Source organism: Sebastes fasciatus, chromosome 10 (assembly GCF_043250625.1).
Source record: "Sebastes fasciatus isolate fSebFas1 chromosome 10, fSebFas1.pri, whole genome shotgun sequence".
Classification (NCBI taxonomy): domain Eukaryota; kingdom Metazoa; phylum Chordata; class Actinopteri; order Perciformes; family Sebastidae; genus Sebastes; species Sebastes fasciatus.
Window position 1 is genome coordinate 28,730,202 of NC_133804.1, and position 16,727 is coordinate 28,746,928.

At 40.8% G+C, this 16,727-nt stretch overlaps 1 protein-coding gene, 1 long non-coding RNA gene and 1 other non-coding gene across 7 annotated transcripts in view; 2 read left to right on the top strand and 1 right to left on the bottom strand.

The window, feature by feature from the left end:
* LOC141775684 (uncharacterized) overlaps positions 1–16,727 on the bottom strand; it is a 241,819-nt gene that overhangs the window by 2,399 nt on the left and 222,693 nt on the right. For 2 of the 4 annotated variants that reach the window (XR_012595652.1, XR_012595655.1), the window contains 4 exons: positions 12,695–12,782; positions 10,911–11,013; positions 2,895–3,203; positions 2,601–2,822 (listed from right to left, as the gene is read on the bottom strand). This is a non-coding gene — a long non-coding RNA (uncharacterized LOC141775684). Of the gene's footprint in view, positions 1–2,600; positions 2,823–2,894; positions 3,204–10,910; positions 11,014–12,694; positions 12,783–15,752; positions 15,948–16,727 lie in introns of those variants that run through there. The other 2 variants (XR_012595653.1, XR_012595654.1) reach the window with 2 other exon arrangements.
* trnal-aag (transfer RNA leucine (anticodon AAG)) lies at positions 221–302 on the top strand. The gene has a single exon. It is a non-coding gene; the product is annotated as a tRNA-Leu (tRNA).
* bod1l1 (biorientation of chromosomes in cell division 1-like 1) lies at positions 327–15,898 on the top strand. 2 transcript variants are annotated; one of them, XM_074649271.1, is made up of 30 exons: positions 327–1,602; positions 2,310–2,434; positions 2,614–2,804; positions 2,920–3,396; positions 4,017–4,166; positions 4,332–4,486; positions 4,637–4,733; positions 5,607–5,721; positions 5,841–5,898; positions 6,012–7,776; positions 7,875–7,945; positions 8,156–8,546; positions 8,964–9,044; positions 9,125–9,168; positions 9,251–9,302; positions 9,398–9,462; positions 9,571–9,652; positions 10,126–10,184; positions 10,291–10,366; positions 10,699–10,745; positions 10,917–11,067; positions 11,556–11,605; positions 11,853–11,979; positions 12,371–12,423; positions 12,540–12,606; positions 12,740–12,807; positions 13,002–13,101; positions 13,601–13,736; positions 14,138–14,209; positions 14,885–15,898. In XM_074649271.1, exons 1-30 carry the CDS (start codon positions 1,486–1,488, stop codon positions 15,012–15,014), a joined length of 5,172 nt encoding a protein of 1,723 aa, XP_074505372.1. In that variant the 5' UTR covers positions 327–1,485; the 3' UTR covers positions 15,015–15,898. The 2 variants fall into 2 exon arrangements, with proteins under 2 accessions (XP_074505372.1, XP_074505371.1); XM_074649270.1 differs by having other exon boundaries at positions 329–1,602; positions 8,153–8,546.

The window sequence follows — 16,727 nt, forward strand, 5'->3', positions numbered from 1 at the left end:
AATCTGCCATGGTGGCAGGTGACCTGAAATTTTGACCAGTCACAACCAACATTTGTCCTGTATTTGGCAGGTGGCAGGTGCTGATTTCATTTCCTGACTGTGTTTATGTCTATTCTGAAGGAAATTACTACTTTATATAGATTATACTTGTAGAATAATCCATGTTTATGAGTACAATCTGTCACCTTTAAAAAGCTACTTGACTGCAATGGCCCTACACGGTAGCGTGGCCGAGCGGTCTAAGGCGCTGGATTAAGGCTCCAGTCTCTTCGGAGGCGTGGGTTCGAATCCCACCGCTGCCATCACGTTTTGTCTTCTTTCATGTTATAAACATCAGCCGTCTATTTCCACTGACGGCTTGTGTTGTCGATGATATCTGACGAGGTTATTATGGGTTAGACGAATCACAAGATACAACATAACATACTATACCTGAAAGCACACAACAGTAACGTACAAACGGCTGAACTACCGGCAGTGGAGTGTACAGTAGTGTAATGTACATTAGGTTAGCCGTTAGGGTCAGTGTATCTTTTGGTCATTCAATATTCCTTTCACAAACGGATATTAAAAAACAATAAACTAGTGGTTATTTGATTTTCGTTATAAAATACAAATAATAAAATGGAAATACAAGGCGATTTTCTTTATCAGGATCAAAAAGGGATGACCTAAACATAAAAAATAATATTCTGCGACCGGAAGTTGCCATTTACAAAGTAAGAGCGCGTATGATGACGGTGCTGTGTATGACAGAAAAGAAAGGACGGAGCTGCTCTGTAACTGAAGGTGATGGACGTGGATCGGTACGTATTTTTTTTAAACAATGAAAGAGTTTGTCTCAGGGAAGAGGACAGTTTTTCTGCAGTCATGTCTTTTCCCCCTCTCATACACATCACCGTCCTCAAACGCACTCTTACTTTGAAAATGACTTCCGGTCACAGAATATGAAAAAACGGGCGTTTTTTTTCATATTCTGTCTTCTAGTGATTTTATTTTTTGTTTTTAGAAATAGAAAATGAAAATCAACCCGTTTTTTTTAAGTTTAGTTCATCCCTTTTTGATCCTGATCCTGAAAAACGCCTTGTATTTCTATTTTATTTTTTGTACGTATAACAGACCAATTACAATTTAAACAAAAAGCAGTTATTCATTTCCATTTTTTTTATAAATCCACAGGGAGCCACTAGAGAGGGGCTAAATAGACGCAGGTTGCTGACCCCTGACGTAGCAGATATTTAATAATGTTACCAAAGAATTACTAAACCTTTATTTTGGTACCAAAACCTCCGCTTTCAAAACTGTTTCCGGTTCAGCGGGACCGGTTTTTTTCTTCACAGGATGAACTTCCGGGTCAAACCTGCTTCGAACTTCACACAGATCACAACAGATCCTGGTGGTGCGTTCAGGTCTGATATTAAACCTGATGTGTTGACAGTATTAACTCGTTTTAATTAACCGAATAGAAGCTAACTCTATCAGACTATGGCTGGTTTACCTCCCGGAGACCCGCAGCTCGTCTCAATGATCGTCAGTCATCTAAAAACACAAGGTCTCTTCGACCAGTTCAGGAGGGACTGTCTGGCAGACGTTGATACCAAGGTAACCACTCATTTCATCAATGTTTATGTTGTCTTATATATCTAATAAAGTCAGCTTTTAAGTCTATTTTACGGAGCATTGAAAGCTGGTGTCTCTATTGGAGCTACTAAAGCTACATCCCACTGTAAACACATCCCATAATGTTAACTCAGTTACTCATTATTATACTAACTGTCACACATTATTAGTACAGACACTACCATAACGCATTGTTATTACACCAAATGATGAAATAATCATGTTTTATATGGGCTATGCTTGAACATATTCCTTTAGTTTGACAAAAAGTCCTTCACAAACGAAAAACATTATAATCCTACATAATGATGTTACTCATGTTTTAGGTCAGTTTAGAGCCCAGATAGGTGTTAGACCTCTCTTATAAACAAACTGGATTTCTCTTATTGGGGGGGTTATATCAGACAACCTGATGTTTTTGACAACTGATCAAATTTTGACACCAACAAAAGGCAAAGGATGGGAAGAATATTAATGAGTTTGGTTGCTTATTGTGTTTAAAAGTTTGCAATTTGGCAGCTGACTCAAGTTTGCTGTTACAACAACACAGATCCAGAACTAACAATTTTAATCCTACGACATTGATTTAATTAAACCAGTGGCTACTTCAGAAGATATGCTATAAAGAGGAGGTATTAAGTAAACATGCAGAATTATTCTCTAAAATGTGATTATTTTTTCTCTTGCAGCCAGCTTACTTGAACCTGAAACAAAGAGTGGACAACTTTGTCTCCAATCACCTTTCTAACCACACATGGAGCCCTCATCTGAACAAGAACCAGCTGAGAAACAACATCAGACAACTCGTGCTGCAGTAAGTGAGAATGGAGCAATACCTCCTTTCCATCTTCTGTTCATCTCTGCTCACGCTAACAGTCCGGCATCAGAAAGTATTCTATACTTATTCAAGAATCGCTGTGTTTTTGTTGTGATGTTTTAGGACTAGTTTTATGTACAAGCGACCCAGAGTTGTATCAAACCTGTTCCTCTTAGATCTGGGATGCTGGAGCAAGGAGTGGACAGGATCGTGGCCCAGGTGGTGGATCCCAAAGTCAACCACATCTTCAGGCCGCAGGTGGAGAGGGTGGTCCGTGAATTTTTGTCACCTGGCAGCTGCTCTGAGGAGCCACCACCGCCACTGCCTCCAACAGAGACCAAACCAGACATCAGCATTCCTGAGCCAGGTGCACAGCTTTTGATCCCTTCAGCCATGAAAAACAGAATGATGAATTTCTCCTAAATGTTAAAATAAACAGCATCTTGCTCACACTTACCTAGTTAACTTTAAATTTTTTACAGCCTCGTCTTCTGCTCCAGCTACCACTGCAGCCAGCAATGCCATGTCCATCCTGGACACCATCACCTCTCTCAACCAGGAGGCCAGCGTCAGGGCCAGCTCCGATAAAGGACGTAGAGGACAAGACGAGCCCATGCAGCTGGTGGAGGACGGCGAGCAGGACATGAGTATTGTTGAGGAAGGAGACAGCCACCAGGATGGGAGGACACTGGATAAGGCAGAGGAGCTGGCATCAGAGGTCCAGGCGTTAGAAGTGAAGACAGAGGATGTTCAGGAACAGGCGGATCTGGGAAAAGAGGGGTTAATAGAGGAGGTGAAGATGGAAGAAGAGGAGTCAGGAGCTCAGGAGCAGACAGAGGAGGAGAGAGAGAAAGCTGCCAGCAAAACAACCGGAAAACCCACAGAGGAGAAGCAGGACGATGACCTGCTGAAATCTACAAGTCAGGCCAAGCAGAAAGCCAGAGAGAGGATAAAGGAAGGTAAGCTGTTTTACCCTCTGTATGTGCTCCCAGCGTTAGAGCAATGTCACTAAATATTCTTTATAAACCACACAAGACAGTTATAGTAGACATGGATATCAAGATCATGCATAAATGATTAATTGAGTGGCAGTTGAGCGACAGAAAACCTATAGATATGCTGTGTTTCTTTATGTCTTTGTAAATTTAATATTCTTTTGGTTTTGGATCAATGTTTTGACAATTTTAAGCAATTTTGAAGAAGTCATCTTGAGAAATTTGTGATGAGCATTTTCAGGATTTTCAGATTTATAGAATAAACAATTTATCTAAAAAATGTTTATAGATAATATAACTAATTGATTAATCGAGAATACAATCAACAATTGTTAGTAGCAGCCCTACTTGAGTTACATTACAATTACAATGAATGATATAAAATTAGTATTTTTTGTGGATATATGATCCACTGTTTCTTCTATCTTTTCCTGAAAATCAATTTATCTTTATCAGATACAGAATACATGTTCAAGACATATAAATACATGAAATCCACAATGCTCACTCATATGTTAGTGGGGTTATTTAAGTAATGAAAAAATAAGTTTAAGTTTAAATCGTGATATGTCTTTTCTATTCAGAATACTTTCTGGAGGACTCTGACCTGGACGGCCTGAGCGACATCACAGTGAGCTCTGTCCACACCAGCGACCTGTCGTCATTCGAGGAGCAAAGTGACGATGACGAGCTGCCGTCTGATTCTTCTGAAGAGGGGGAGCTCCCATCAGATGGTCTCAACTTTTTATTCCTGACTGAACTCATTCTGAACAGTTTATTGTATCATAAAGCGTTAAATATGGTTTCTATCTACTACCATATATATTTAATTTTCAGCTCAGCTCTGCTCTGATGGATTATAAGATTTTCCTGTGTGTTTTTTCTTTCACCAAATCAAGATGAGAAAGCAGAAAAGAAACAAGCCGGCGGAGACGCAGAAGAAGAAGAGCGTAAACCTCGTCGCAAGGCCTACGTTCACAAGCCCTTCCTCTACTCCCGTTACTATAGCGACTCGGATGATGAAATCACCGTGGAAGAACGTCGGAAATCTGCGGTGAGTTGTATGAACGTTAAAGGTGCAGCATGAGCAGAGCTTTAATTCTATTTATAGATAAATCAAAGGCTTTACTTGGCAAGTGAGTTGATCATATACTTTAAAACCCCACTGATTTGTCATTGCTGTCTCTCAACTGTGTTCTCGTAGGCAAAGGACAAAGAGGAAAGGCTGCTCAAGAGACAACAGAACAGAGAGCGGATGGAAGAGAGGCGGAAACAGAAAGCAGCGCAGGCTGAAGAACAAGGTACTTTATGTCTGTCATGTGTGAGCTGCTTTTACAGTTGTGGTGTTGAATTTGGCCTCAGAGTTTCTCATCATCTGCTGTTTTCTCGCCTCTTCCGCTATTTCACTACAAAAGAAGAGCGGGGACATGCTACACGAAATCTGTACAAAATCTGTAAATTGCAGCATGTGAAGTCCAGTTTGTTTAGTCACGCTGGCTGCATGTTCTCATTCAGGGTTCCCACGCGTCCTGGAAAACAGTGACCAAATTTCCAATCATTGAAAACACATGGAAAAGAGGAGAGGACAAGTCAAATGTTCTGGAAAATCTTGTGTTGTCCTGGAAAATTATTTCAACATCCTCCTATTTGTTTTAGCTGAGAATGAAGCACTACTAGGTTATCCATCAGAGCTCCCCAAAACATGCCAACTGAAAGGGCTAATTTATGGTCAGGATCATATTAAAGTTAAAATGGTAGTTTATGGACGAGAGTATTTTGCATAGGCTGCTCTCGGTTATGTTGTGGAAACGCTGTGAACACACCCCCAAGTCATGTCGTATGATAGCAACAGCAGCATTGATGACATTATATAACGTTGCTTTTCTTCCCAACTTGTTTTAAATGGTTGAAGATGATTTCATAGGTAAGTTATAGACATAGACAGCACGTCTTTTAAATCAGACTTCCACTGTGAGGACTATAATTTATAAGTGTATGGCGCGATCCCTGTCTGTCATACCAGCTGGACCATCACTGAAAAAGTCCTGGAAAATGATCTCTAGAAAAGAGCGGGAACCCTGTCATTGTTCTCATCTTAAAACTCAAACGTGCTCAAAATAGCTTTGTTTACTCGTAGCTGTCAAGTCTTTTACCAGGTTTTGTTTCCTACACAGATCACAAAAAACAAAAGGGCGGAGAGGACGGCCCCAGAGCCAAGGAGGCTCGCAAAGAAAGGAAAGTTCTGGAGAAAAAAATGGCGCTCAACAGGAAGAGGAAGCTAAACTCAAGGTATGTAATCAAAAGCTCAGATGCAAACTGAAGCAGCTGCTGCTTTACAAAACAACCAAATGTTTATATGTTTATAAAAAAAAGAAAATGTAAATGCATTCTTCAATTTCATCCTTCAGGAAAGAGGGAGATGTTTCCAGCAAAAAGAGAGGAGATACAGAAGGATCCAGGAAAGCGGTGCGTGAAAGCCGTCAAGAATAAAACAGATCTCGTCATATGTAGGTAACTTGTTTGTCCGCGAATTGGTGAGTTGTAACAAACATTTTTGTGTTTTGTTGTTTAAAAATTAGGAAGTGAAATCTACTGCCTCAAAACCCCCACAACCCAAACTGATAAGAAACCTGTCAGAATCAGCATCGTCTGACGAGAGGCACAGAAGGATGAGCGGCAACGTCTCCGAAGACTCCAGTGAAACCAGAAAGCTGTCCAACAAAAGCCGGACACACTCTTTCATCTTGGAGTTGGAGCAAGGCTCCCAAGAGGCTCTCAAACAACGCACGGTTGGGAAATATGATAGGTTGTCCCGTAAAGAGCTTCACTCTAAAGAACGCAAAGAGACAGAACGCAGCATGTCAGATGAACGCGCCAAACCCAAACAAAAGCAGGAGAAAAAATCAGAACATCAGGCAGATGAGGGCGCTGCCGTTAAAGTGTCCTCTGAAGAGAAAGGTGAGAAGAAGCCGAAGATTAAAAGTGAGAAGAAAATGGCGGGAAGCACAAGAGAAGGAAAGTTGTCAGAAGGTGTGGCAGACGAGGGTCCTAAAGATGCTGCTGTCAAGAAGACAAAAGCTCCATCGACGGAGACTGTCAAAGTAGAGAAGGACAAAAACAGGGACAAGGAGAAAGATAAGAGCAAAGAAAAGGAAAAGGCCAAAGGAGAGAAAACGTCAGCGAAAAGTGATTTCAAGCAGCTGCTCCGCCCTGATTCTGCCGGCTCTTCTGAGGATCGGTCTGACATGGAGCCCGGGTCCGACAGCAGCAAGAAGAAGGAGAAACACTCCAAGGAAGTCCTGAAAAGGTCAAAGAGCCACACCGAGGACAGACCGGGAGACAAACCCAAATCTAAAATGGACAGCGAGAAGGAAAAGACTAAAGCAGATCAAGACGGCCAGAAGCCAAACAAGTCCGGCTCTGAAACAGACAAAGATCTAAAAAGGGTCAAGCCAACAGAAAAAGGGAGAGCTGTGGAAAAATCCAAAACCAAATCCAAAGAGGAAACAAAGACTCTGTTGTTACCGAAGACGGATAATAAAGTTCAGAGTTCAGGAGGTGCACCCATCAGCAAACCCGAGGCAACAAAGGAGAAGAAAAAAGAGGGAAATGCAAAGGAACAGCGGAAAGTCTCAGAGGAGCCTCTCCATGAGAAACCAGAAAGTAAGAGTGCAAAGAAAAAAACAGAGAAGAAGGATAAAGTCCCAGAAAAGAAAGAGGACAGCCAGGAGGAGAAGAAACCACCCAGAGAAGACAAACTGGAAAAACTGGAAAAGTCTGATAAATCCTCAAAATCTTCAGTGTCTTCACTCGACGCAGAGGAGCAGCCGAAGAAACACTCTCTTCTCCAAGACGCCGGCACAGACTCTGACCCAGTCACCACCACCGTCACCACCTCGTTCTCTGACGATACCTGTGACGCACTGAGCGACATCACCCCAGAGCCGCCGGAAGGTGAAACAGAGGCGCGACTGAGTGAGATGCCAGCCGTGCCGGCCGAGGCTGACGCTCTGCTGGCTCTCATGGACGTTTGTACGTCAGCAGAGGCACAACTTCCACCTGAGAGCAGTCGGGAGGACGTGATCCCTGAGATGACTCTGCATGACGCTGATATGAAGATGGCGGCTCTGACTCTGCTCTCCATGGATCCTGACAGCACCGTGTCCTCCACCTTAATTTGCCACGATACCAGGGAAGAACCAGAGGTGAGTCAGACCGCCCCACAGCTGATGGAAACAACTGCAGCTGAGCAAGAAGAGCAAACAGCTGCTGAGTTTACAGCCTCTGAGCCGTCACCTGTTGCATCTCAACAAACTGTTGAGCTTGAAAAACCAAACACTGCAGGTAAATACAAAACAGTGACAGCAAACTGTGTGTATTATATGTTACCTAAACATGTCAGAACATTTCCCTAAATCGAATATATTGTATCCCTCTCACAGATGTGTCTGAAAAGTCAGAGAAAGAAATGGATGTGGCCGGGGCTGAAATATCTGAGTCTCTTGCGTCACAGGTAAAAAATACATCTCACATTTGAAAGTTAAATTGACTTTTTCCTGCTTATGGACGAAAACATCCTTTCTTGGTCTTTTATTTAGCCTTTTCTGGACTATTTCATTACTCCCTCTGAGCCTCTTTTGGATCAAAATTATAATAATTCTATATAAATAACTTTTCTGAGGTGTTATTGTGGGAAATCATTCTTGTGTCTTCTACATAGCAGGATGACACCCCCTCAAATGAATGCCAGGCTCTTTTAAATGAGGATGAAGCCAAAGGTGCAGACATTGCTGCTGAAACAAAGCCAGATGGAAACATGGCAGCTCCACCAGCAGCAGCAGCAGCAGCAGCAGCTCCAGCAGCAGCAGCACCAGCAGCAGCAGCAGCAGCAGCAGCAGCAGCAGCAGCAGCAGCACCACCACCAGCAGCAGCAGCAGCAGCAGGAGCAGCAGCATTAGCAGCAGCAGCAGCAGCATCAGCAGCAGCTCCACCAGCAGCCGCAGCCGCAGCCGCAGCAGCAGCAGCAGCACCACCAGCACCACCAGCACCACCAGCAGCAGCTCCACCACCAGCAGCAGCAGCACCACCAGCAGCAGCAGCAGCTGGTAAAGAAGGTAAACTTTCTTTTCTCCTATTTTAGCTTAAATGCGAACCTTGTTTCTCGAGCTTTGAACTATGCAATTAAGATAAGATGATCCTTTATTAGTTACACAGCGAGGAAATTTGCAGTGTTACAGTAGCAAAGGGGACAGCACAACAACAAGAGGCATCAGTAAAATCTAATAGTAGACAGACTGAATTGTTGAGTTAACATTTGCACATATGAAATATTGATATTGCACAGTTTAGTATACATTGATATTGCACATGAATGAATGGATGGTTGAATGAGTTGTCAGTTTTTGGTGTGTGTAGTCTACTGGGATCAATGTCTTATGATTTCTAATGTGAAGTTTGTGGTTTGATGAAAGACATTTCTATTGATCGGGCATCAACCTCATGGTGCTCATTTACTTTCTACAATATTTCAGCTGCTGATGCTGTTGTGTCTGAAGAGGTCAGAGAAACCACGGATGAGAGCACAGTTGCAGTTGCTTCTGAAGCCACTGAAGGTGAGTGCTTTAAAACATTATTGTTGAAAAGCACAAGATGGGTTTTCTTTGGTTAACTTTGCATCTGATTGCTACTTTAGAGCAAACTGAGCCAGATGTTGCAGACACAAAGACGAGCCCCAAGGTGAGGTACCGTTCATGGTTTACACATTTTAATTGTTGATTTTCATGCGGGACTAAAATTCTAATTCTCTCTATAACAACAGGCAGAGGAAGTGGTAGCTGAAGAAGACCAGGCCGAGATGGACGTAGATAATAGTGAGTCTTTTCTCATATCTATCTTACATATTAAGAACTTTCTTAATACTGTAAGTTAGGTAATATTTGTTAACCCTACTTGTTTTCACCACCAGGTGAAGCTGAGAGTAAGACCGTGGAGGAAGAAAAGGCTGCAACAGAGAAGAGTGATCCACAAACTGTAAGCATTTGTACCCCATGTTATTTAACATTTCTATCTGATCTCTATCTCCTGTCTGTATATATGCATTATATTCCTTTTGTTGATCTGTGTATAAATTCTGTTTAGATGGAACAAAATGTCCCGCAGAAGACTGAAGAGATCAGAGAAAGTGAATCTGAGAGTCCGTCCAAACTGGTCAAACAAATCAGTGAGTCATGTGACTTTTTTAAAAATCACCCTCATGTTATGATTTTCCTCATTTCTCGCTGCTTTATTTTTCGTAATACTGTGCATAACCACGCCCAATACCAACCCAGTATCAGGAAAGTTCAAAAACTTAAATGAAAATATTTCAAACTAATTTTAATGCTTTTTAGATGCTTACTATTATGTACCCAAAATTACATAGTTAGAAGGCTAATCTGGATTTTTAAGAGTGAGTCTTGAATGCTTTCTGATCTATAGCTGATAAATCATCGTAAAATGAGATATTTACAGTTTGAAAAGTGTGACGCTGTCCTCAGAGGATGGTTTTCATGTGTCATTAAGAGCTCACTGCACTTTCAGGAAGCTAAAACTGAATACTAATTTTCATGTTATGTTTTTTTCTTATTCCTCCACTGTAGATGTCGATCCTTTCTCAGTTCATCTCAGTCATTTCTATTTGTTTGTATCTTTCAGGTAATGTCTCGAGCGCAGACAGCCAGGAAGATGAGAAGGGATCAGACGTGTCAGAAAAGGTAACGCCACACAGTTTGTTTGAAATTCAGCTCTGACATATTTGATAAATGTAGGTGTGGATACGGTACCCTACCCTCTGTGCTAACACGTTCTTTTGTTATGTAGGAAGAGAAGACGGAGGGACGAGGAAGACGCAAACGAAAGCTGTCCACTCAGAAAGTTTCAGCAGTGAAAGAATCTGGTGAGATTTTCTGTCCACACCAACAATTCAAGATTCAATGATTATAAGAATTTAATGTGTTTGTGAATTGTGAGTAAATTGGAAAAACTGTTATTAATCAGTTAGTTGAAGACATTAGATTACGAAATATTTTAATAATATATATATATCTTTTTTTATTAATATTAATTATAATCCAGTCATTAAATAACATATTAACCATTTATGGATAAAGTGATACCACTGAAGAGCTCCTTTCTAACAGCTTAACTGCTTTTGCAATGAGTTTTGACAGATGGTTATCTTTTATTAATTTTATGAAATAATGTGTTCATCTATGTTTCTGTGATCAGGTGATGAGAGGGATGAAAAGGAAAGTAAAGAGCAACCGTCTGCTGAGGTAAATACAGCCTTTTTCATAAAATAACCATGTAATTGTAAAATTGGTGTTCTTGTTTTGGGTTTTGAAACCTTTTAAAAAAACGTTTGACATGTTCTCATTTGACATCTGTATATGTTTATTTTGACTCCACACTGATTTGTTTGTGGACTTTTTTTTTTTTACCTTCAGGAGACGGATCAAGAGAAGGTTTTGGAGGTCAGAACACCACGCCGGGGTCGATCATCCAGAACCAGCGAGGAGGCAGAGAAGGAGCAACCTAAAGAACCTGAGACATCAGAGGAGACTTTGAGCCGCGAGGGGGGAAGTTCAGGAGCTGCTGGTGAGATTTACACTTTAAATTAGCCAATACGAATGTTATTAAAGTCTGAAAAAAGGTATATATTTTATATATTTTAGAGATGAATGAATATTTAGGCCTGAAACATGTGTTATATGTGTTTTATTATTCAGGAGTATAATTTATATCTTAGTTGTCATACTGTGCACCAGCCAAAATATTCAAATTAAGTCAAGATATTAAGATCTGTAAAATAGAATTGGGAATGTTTCAAATAGAAATTGTCGAGGAACACTTTAATGTTTGATACTGCAATTAATTCATCAACTGACTGACTGATTATTTATGAAGTTATTCCTGTTTAATTGAATATTGATGCAAAGATTTTAATATATAAAAAGTCTATAAAGATTTTAGATTAATTGTACTTGTCCTTCTCTTAGCTAGCTAATAAATGTTGCAGAGTGTAGAATAATATAAAAGTGTTGACTCTGTTTTCTTAGATGTTGCTTTTATTTTTTTAACCTCAGATAATCAGAAGGATGAGAATAAAGACGAGGAGAGCACCGAGAAAGAAGAGGTACGTTAACAAACGTGTACATAAATGTTAGATACTTCACCTTACTTAATATTACTGGGTTTATTACTACAAGGACACTTCTTATTTCTGTACACACAACATTGTGAGTTAGCTGTTTAACATTAGTCACACATGATGATTGAACCCCGTTAGCAGATTCAATGAATATTTTGTAGAGGACATTGAGTGCATTCCACTGTCTCTTATCTTTTCTAGTGTTTTTTCACATTATGTTTCTAATCTGTAGAGAACTGAAGAGGAAAGTGGACCAAAGAAAATTGCACGGCGAGGAAGTCAAGTCAGTCTGCCGTCTCCTGTTCCAGAAGACACTGAAGTTGCAGGAGGCTCCGACTCCAAAGAGACCACCGACACACGTATGTTTAATTATTTTCTTTTGGTTTCCTCTTTCTTTAAATGGCTGACACAACTGTGCACACTATACAGTAAATGAATAACGTCAGGGTGAGGTGTGGCTACATGTCTGCCAGAGAACGCATTACCAACTCAGAGAATAAGTGAGCCAAACCTCAACAGCTAATTGGTACATTTCATAGTATAATGTTGTTTTATTTTGCTGTCATCACCGTTAACAGCCTGTAAATTAGTATGATTGAGTAAGTTGGCGATGATAGTTGACATGAGGGAAGGCTGGCAGCTTCGCTATGAGTTAAACTTTACAAAATATTGTCTGGGTGGTCCTTGTGTGTGAAATAATTGATGGGATATATTTCTTTTAAATCAATTATGATCATATTTCTATTCCAGGTAAACCAGCAATGAAGAGGAAGAGATCTGAGGAAATGGAGGAATCTGAGGAGGTGAGATGAGACGTCTTTGTGGATTAAAACATCCTGGTTCCAGACATCTAAATCTGTATTTACTTTTCTATTTATGTGTCTTGATGTGTATTCAAATATAATATATAATTCTACAGGCTGAAGAGGAGGATAAGAAGGACGACAGTCAAGAGGAACAAAGCGAGCAACAACCTGACAGCGGTGGTGAGAAAGCACACTCACACTTTAAACTGTATCTAAAACACACAACTTGCATCCTGTTGTAGAGACATGACAACATTTTCTGAGTTACCTTGATCATTAAAGCCTCTGTATTGTACGTGTCATCTTTTTCCAGATTGTTCCCCGTCAGTGAGCCAGGCAGAGGGTGAAGAGGAGATCTGCAGCGAGAAGAAACCAGATGATGTATGTTGGCAGTACAATTGTTCTTTAAACATGTTTAAACACTGTATGTGCATCCATCACTGTTGCTGTACTGTCTCTATTGTCTGTGTAAGGAGACGTTTAACCTCCTTGGCTCTGTACGTCACTCATTCGCTCAATCTTTCTCAAACTCTCATCAGACTTAGGGACTTAAATATTCGTTGTTATCTCTCCAGGTTGAGGAGGAGCAACAACAAGACGACCAAGAGACGACTCCAAAGAGACCCGGTCGGAGGGGACGGCCAGCGAAGTCAGCAGCAGCCACCGAGGATCCAGGTGAGGAAATTCAAAGCTTGATCCAAATCAAACCAGAAACTTTTTGTTACGAAGAGGAGAGCCTGTAAGCTTGAGCACAATTCATTGACAATTGTATTGATTGTTGATCCAAGGTACAATTATTATTATTACTAATTATTATTTTAAGCTTTACACTACTGCTTGGCAAGTACTGGTACGTAGGTAATATACAGGAACACAATCCAGGCGCTTCAAAATCTTAGAACAAGTAACAACGAAGAAGGAAGTATTAAAGCATTTATTGTAGTGGCTAAATCATTTTGGTTATCCTGTTTTTTCCCCCTTTTTGCAAGAGCACCCAACACGAGCAACCAGTTATTTTTGGTGAAAAAGATCAAATTGTTTCTCATCTCTGTTATTATGGATGAGTCATTAAAGTTTGTTCGTTCATTAAAATACTTTTTTTAAATTGAAGAATTGCATAGCTCCAGTGAAATGTCGTAGGGAAACGGACTGATGATCATCATCCTTCTCTCAGATAAAAAGGATAAGAAGGCAGAGGAAAGCGAGCAGAATGATGAAGAGGAGGATGATGACGGTGAGAAAGATGGGGAAGAAAAAGGAGCTGCAACCAGAGCGACGACACGCTCAGCAGCTCGCCTGGAGGCTGAAAGGTGATTTAACAGCTCACGGACACAAATGCACCATAACAATGATAATACTAATATATAAACGTACCAGTGGAAATGTCAGGACTGCACATAATTATGGACCCCTAATTCAAACTTTACTGGACTTCATTATTGGATAAAAAGCTGCAGTAAAAGCACGTAATTAAAAACACCAGAACACCTGCAGATAAAATCATTGTGCATTAACAGCTACCTGAGACACTTTGTCATCCTCTGTGGTGATGAATGAGCCTCTGATTGCTTTAGTGCTGCATGTTTGCACTCTGAAGCACCCAGCAGGCATCATCACTGTCACATCCTATTAAATTAAAGCGGGGGTGGGGGGGGAGATTTAGCACTACAGCAACAACTGTTGTTCCATATTTGTTTTTATTGCTCCTCAGAAACAAGCCAAGTAAACCATCCACCCGGGCAAGTCGACAGAACGGTAAAGAGGAGACCGCAGCTGGCACGCGGTGAGTTTGTCTCCGTGAGGTTCAGCAGAACCAACGAGCTTAAAGGGGAAACCGACCAAAACGGACGGCGAGGTCGCTGCTCTGTGAAAGACAACATTTTACCAAACGTTGTCCCGGAACGGCCAGCCAGCATACTTAATGCACATGTTCTGGCTTCTGGATAAGTATTTTTTAAAGCTTTTAGTGAGATGTTTGAAACCCAGTTTGACCCGGACCCAGTCTGGGCACGCTTTGGGTTAACATCAAAGGTGCCCTCTTAGTTTTTCTAAATCTCCTCCTCTCCTCAACAAACATACCTTATCACTTCCTATATATTTAAAAGAAGAGACAAGAAGATTAATTTCCATTATTACAGTATGCAATGTTTCTTTGTTTTTAAATCGTATCTGTGAGAAAATGTATTTTACTACCTCTCTTAATGCTTTTCTGGGGTTTTGTTTGTTTCTTTTAATTCTGCCCATTTGAGATTTTGTCAGAAATGTTCCTATATTTTTTTTTAACATCAAAAGTCTTAAATGTGTCTGTTAAGAATCTGTCTCATGCAGACTTTTCTCTATTTAAGGGGAATGTGGACACACATACTGTACTTGTTATTGCAGCACTTTTTTTTACAGCACCTAAATATGACACTTTAGACAAACGGGCTGACACTTGTTCCTTGTTTCCCTCCCGCAGTGGGACGAGGGGCCAGGCAGCAGCAACGGCGGCGAAGGGGGGCCGCAAACGGGAGGCCAGCCCCCCTGCGGTGCGAACGCGGGGAGGACAGAAATCAGAGGAGCCCCCTTCCAAGAGAGCCAAACGCTAAAAAACCTCAGTCAGCGGTGGACTGATTCGCCCCAGTAGCGTTTTCTCTGCACTCCGTATTCAAGTCAGTTCTGTTATCGGGGGGTCAAAGAGCGCCTGCAGTCAGTTAAAGCTGTTTCTGCTTCATTGACTGTAGATATTGAAAAGCTCTGGATAGCATTAGACTCTCTCCCCTCAGATGGTTGAGTGTAAACCTGAGGATCTGCGTAGGAATACCTTCTACTGCACTACGCCATATGGTTTGGATCAGACTTCATCATCCCTCCGTTTATTCAGTAATGCCCAGTGAATCAGAGTGTTTCAGCCCAATCAAAGGCCTAACGTGCAGCCGAGATAAAGAGGGTGAATTGAAATTAGAGGCCAGCGTGTGTCTCAGTTCCTGCTGAGAAACACTTGTACATAGAAATCACTGTGAAGCGTCTCAGCGTTCACAGTGAGTTTTATTTTTCAGTATTCATTCTGTGAATGAAAGAAGTTTTCCTTCCACTTTTTGTAAGTTTTTGTTTTTATACTTAATATTCAGAAGGTAAGAGGGTGGTTTAGTTTTTTTTAAATAACAGCAGTATTCTTCACAGACAAGAAAAACACCCACAGTTTCTCTATAAACTGAATCTTCTCCATGACATATTTGTTACAACACACGCTGAAGACCAACAACTGTTTCTTACTGTCTAAATGGAGGTAATCTAGTTATTTGTATGGTTTTAGAGTTCACTGTATCTCGAGAATGATGTTGGATATCTTGCCTACCTGTCAATGTAAAGACATGTTTTTTCATAAATGTTAAAATACAGAATATTGCTTCCTTTTGTTATTGTTTAAAGCAACTTCATTTCTTTCTTTTTTTCCAACAAATGAATCCAAATAGGTGTTTATTATTTTCAATTGAGGTCTCACTTTTTCATTTTTAGACTCTGGCAGTGAATCAGTGGACCTGGTGGATAAAACATTTACACGTTTACATACAGAATATACTTAAATTATAGATTTTTTTATAAATTTTTCCCCAAAAAACTGCTTTACAACATCTGAAGAAAACAAACTGTGTTGCTTCTGTTTTTCAAAAGGAGGTCTGAGAATCTGAAATATGTGTTTATGGAAAGATAAAATGGTGCACAGAGCAGAAAATATGCATATTTTTATTAAATCACCCGTATTATGTCTCAAACGTTATCTCCTCTGCGTTTCCTAAATGGATGTGCTGTCTGTAAATGTGTAAATAGCCAAAGACGTTAACCAATCGCCTCCGAGCGGAGAAGAGGAGAGGACATTCCTGCCTGCTAATGGGGGATAAAACTGACAAACTCAGAATGAAATATTCCCCCATCATTAACACGTTAGGAGGCTTTAATCGCTGCACCTGAACTTACGGGATCCAAGAAGCACGGAGAGAGGTTACGGAAAGAGAGTTCTCCGGGCAAAGTTTTCCAACCATTCCTGTGGATTGCTAAATTTGATTCCTTAAAGGTGTACCTCTCCCAGCCAGGTATTTCCTGGTGCTGCAATCCAAGCCTTAAAATATTAGCTCTCATTTAAAGGTCTGGATCAGCTTTCATTTAGCCACCAGGCCTGGCAGACTAACAGCGCTCCTTTCACTCACTGATGCCATTGGAGCGACTTGAGACGTCATTTTTATTATACGTCGTTTGCATTGTAGTCTAAAATGATTTTAGAGTTTGCCAGGCAGGTTTCTGCTGCGGAGTATCAACAGTTT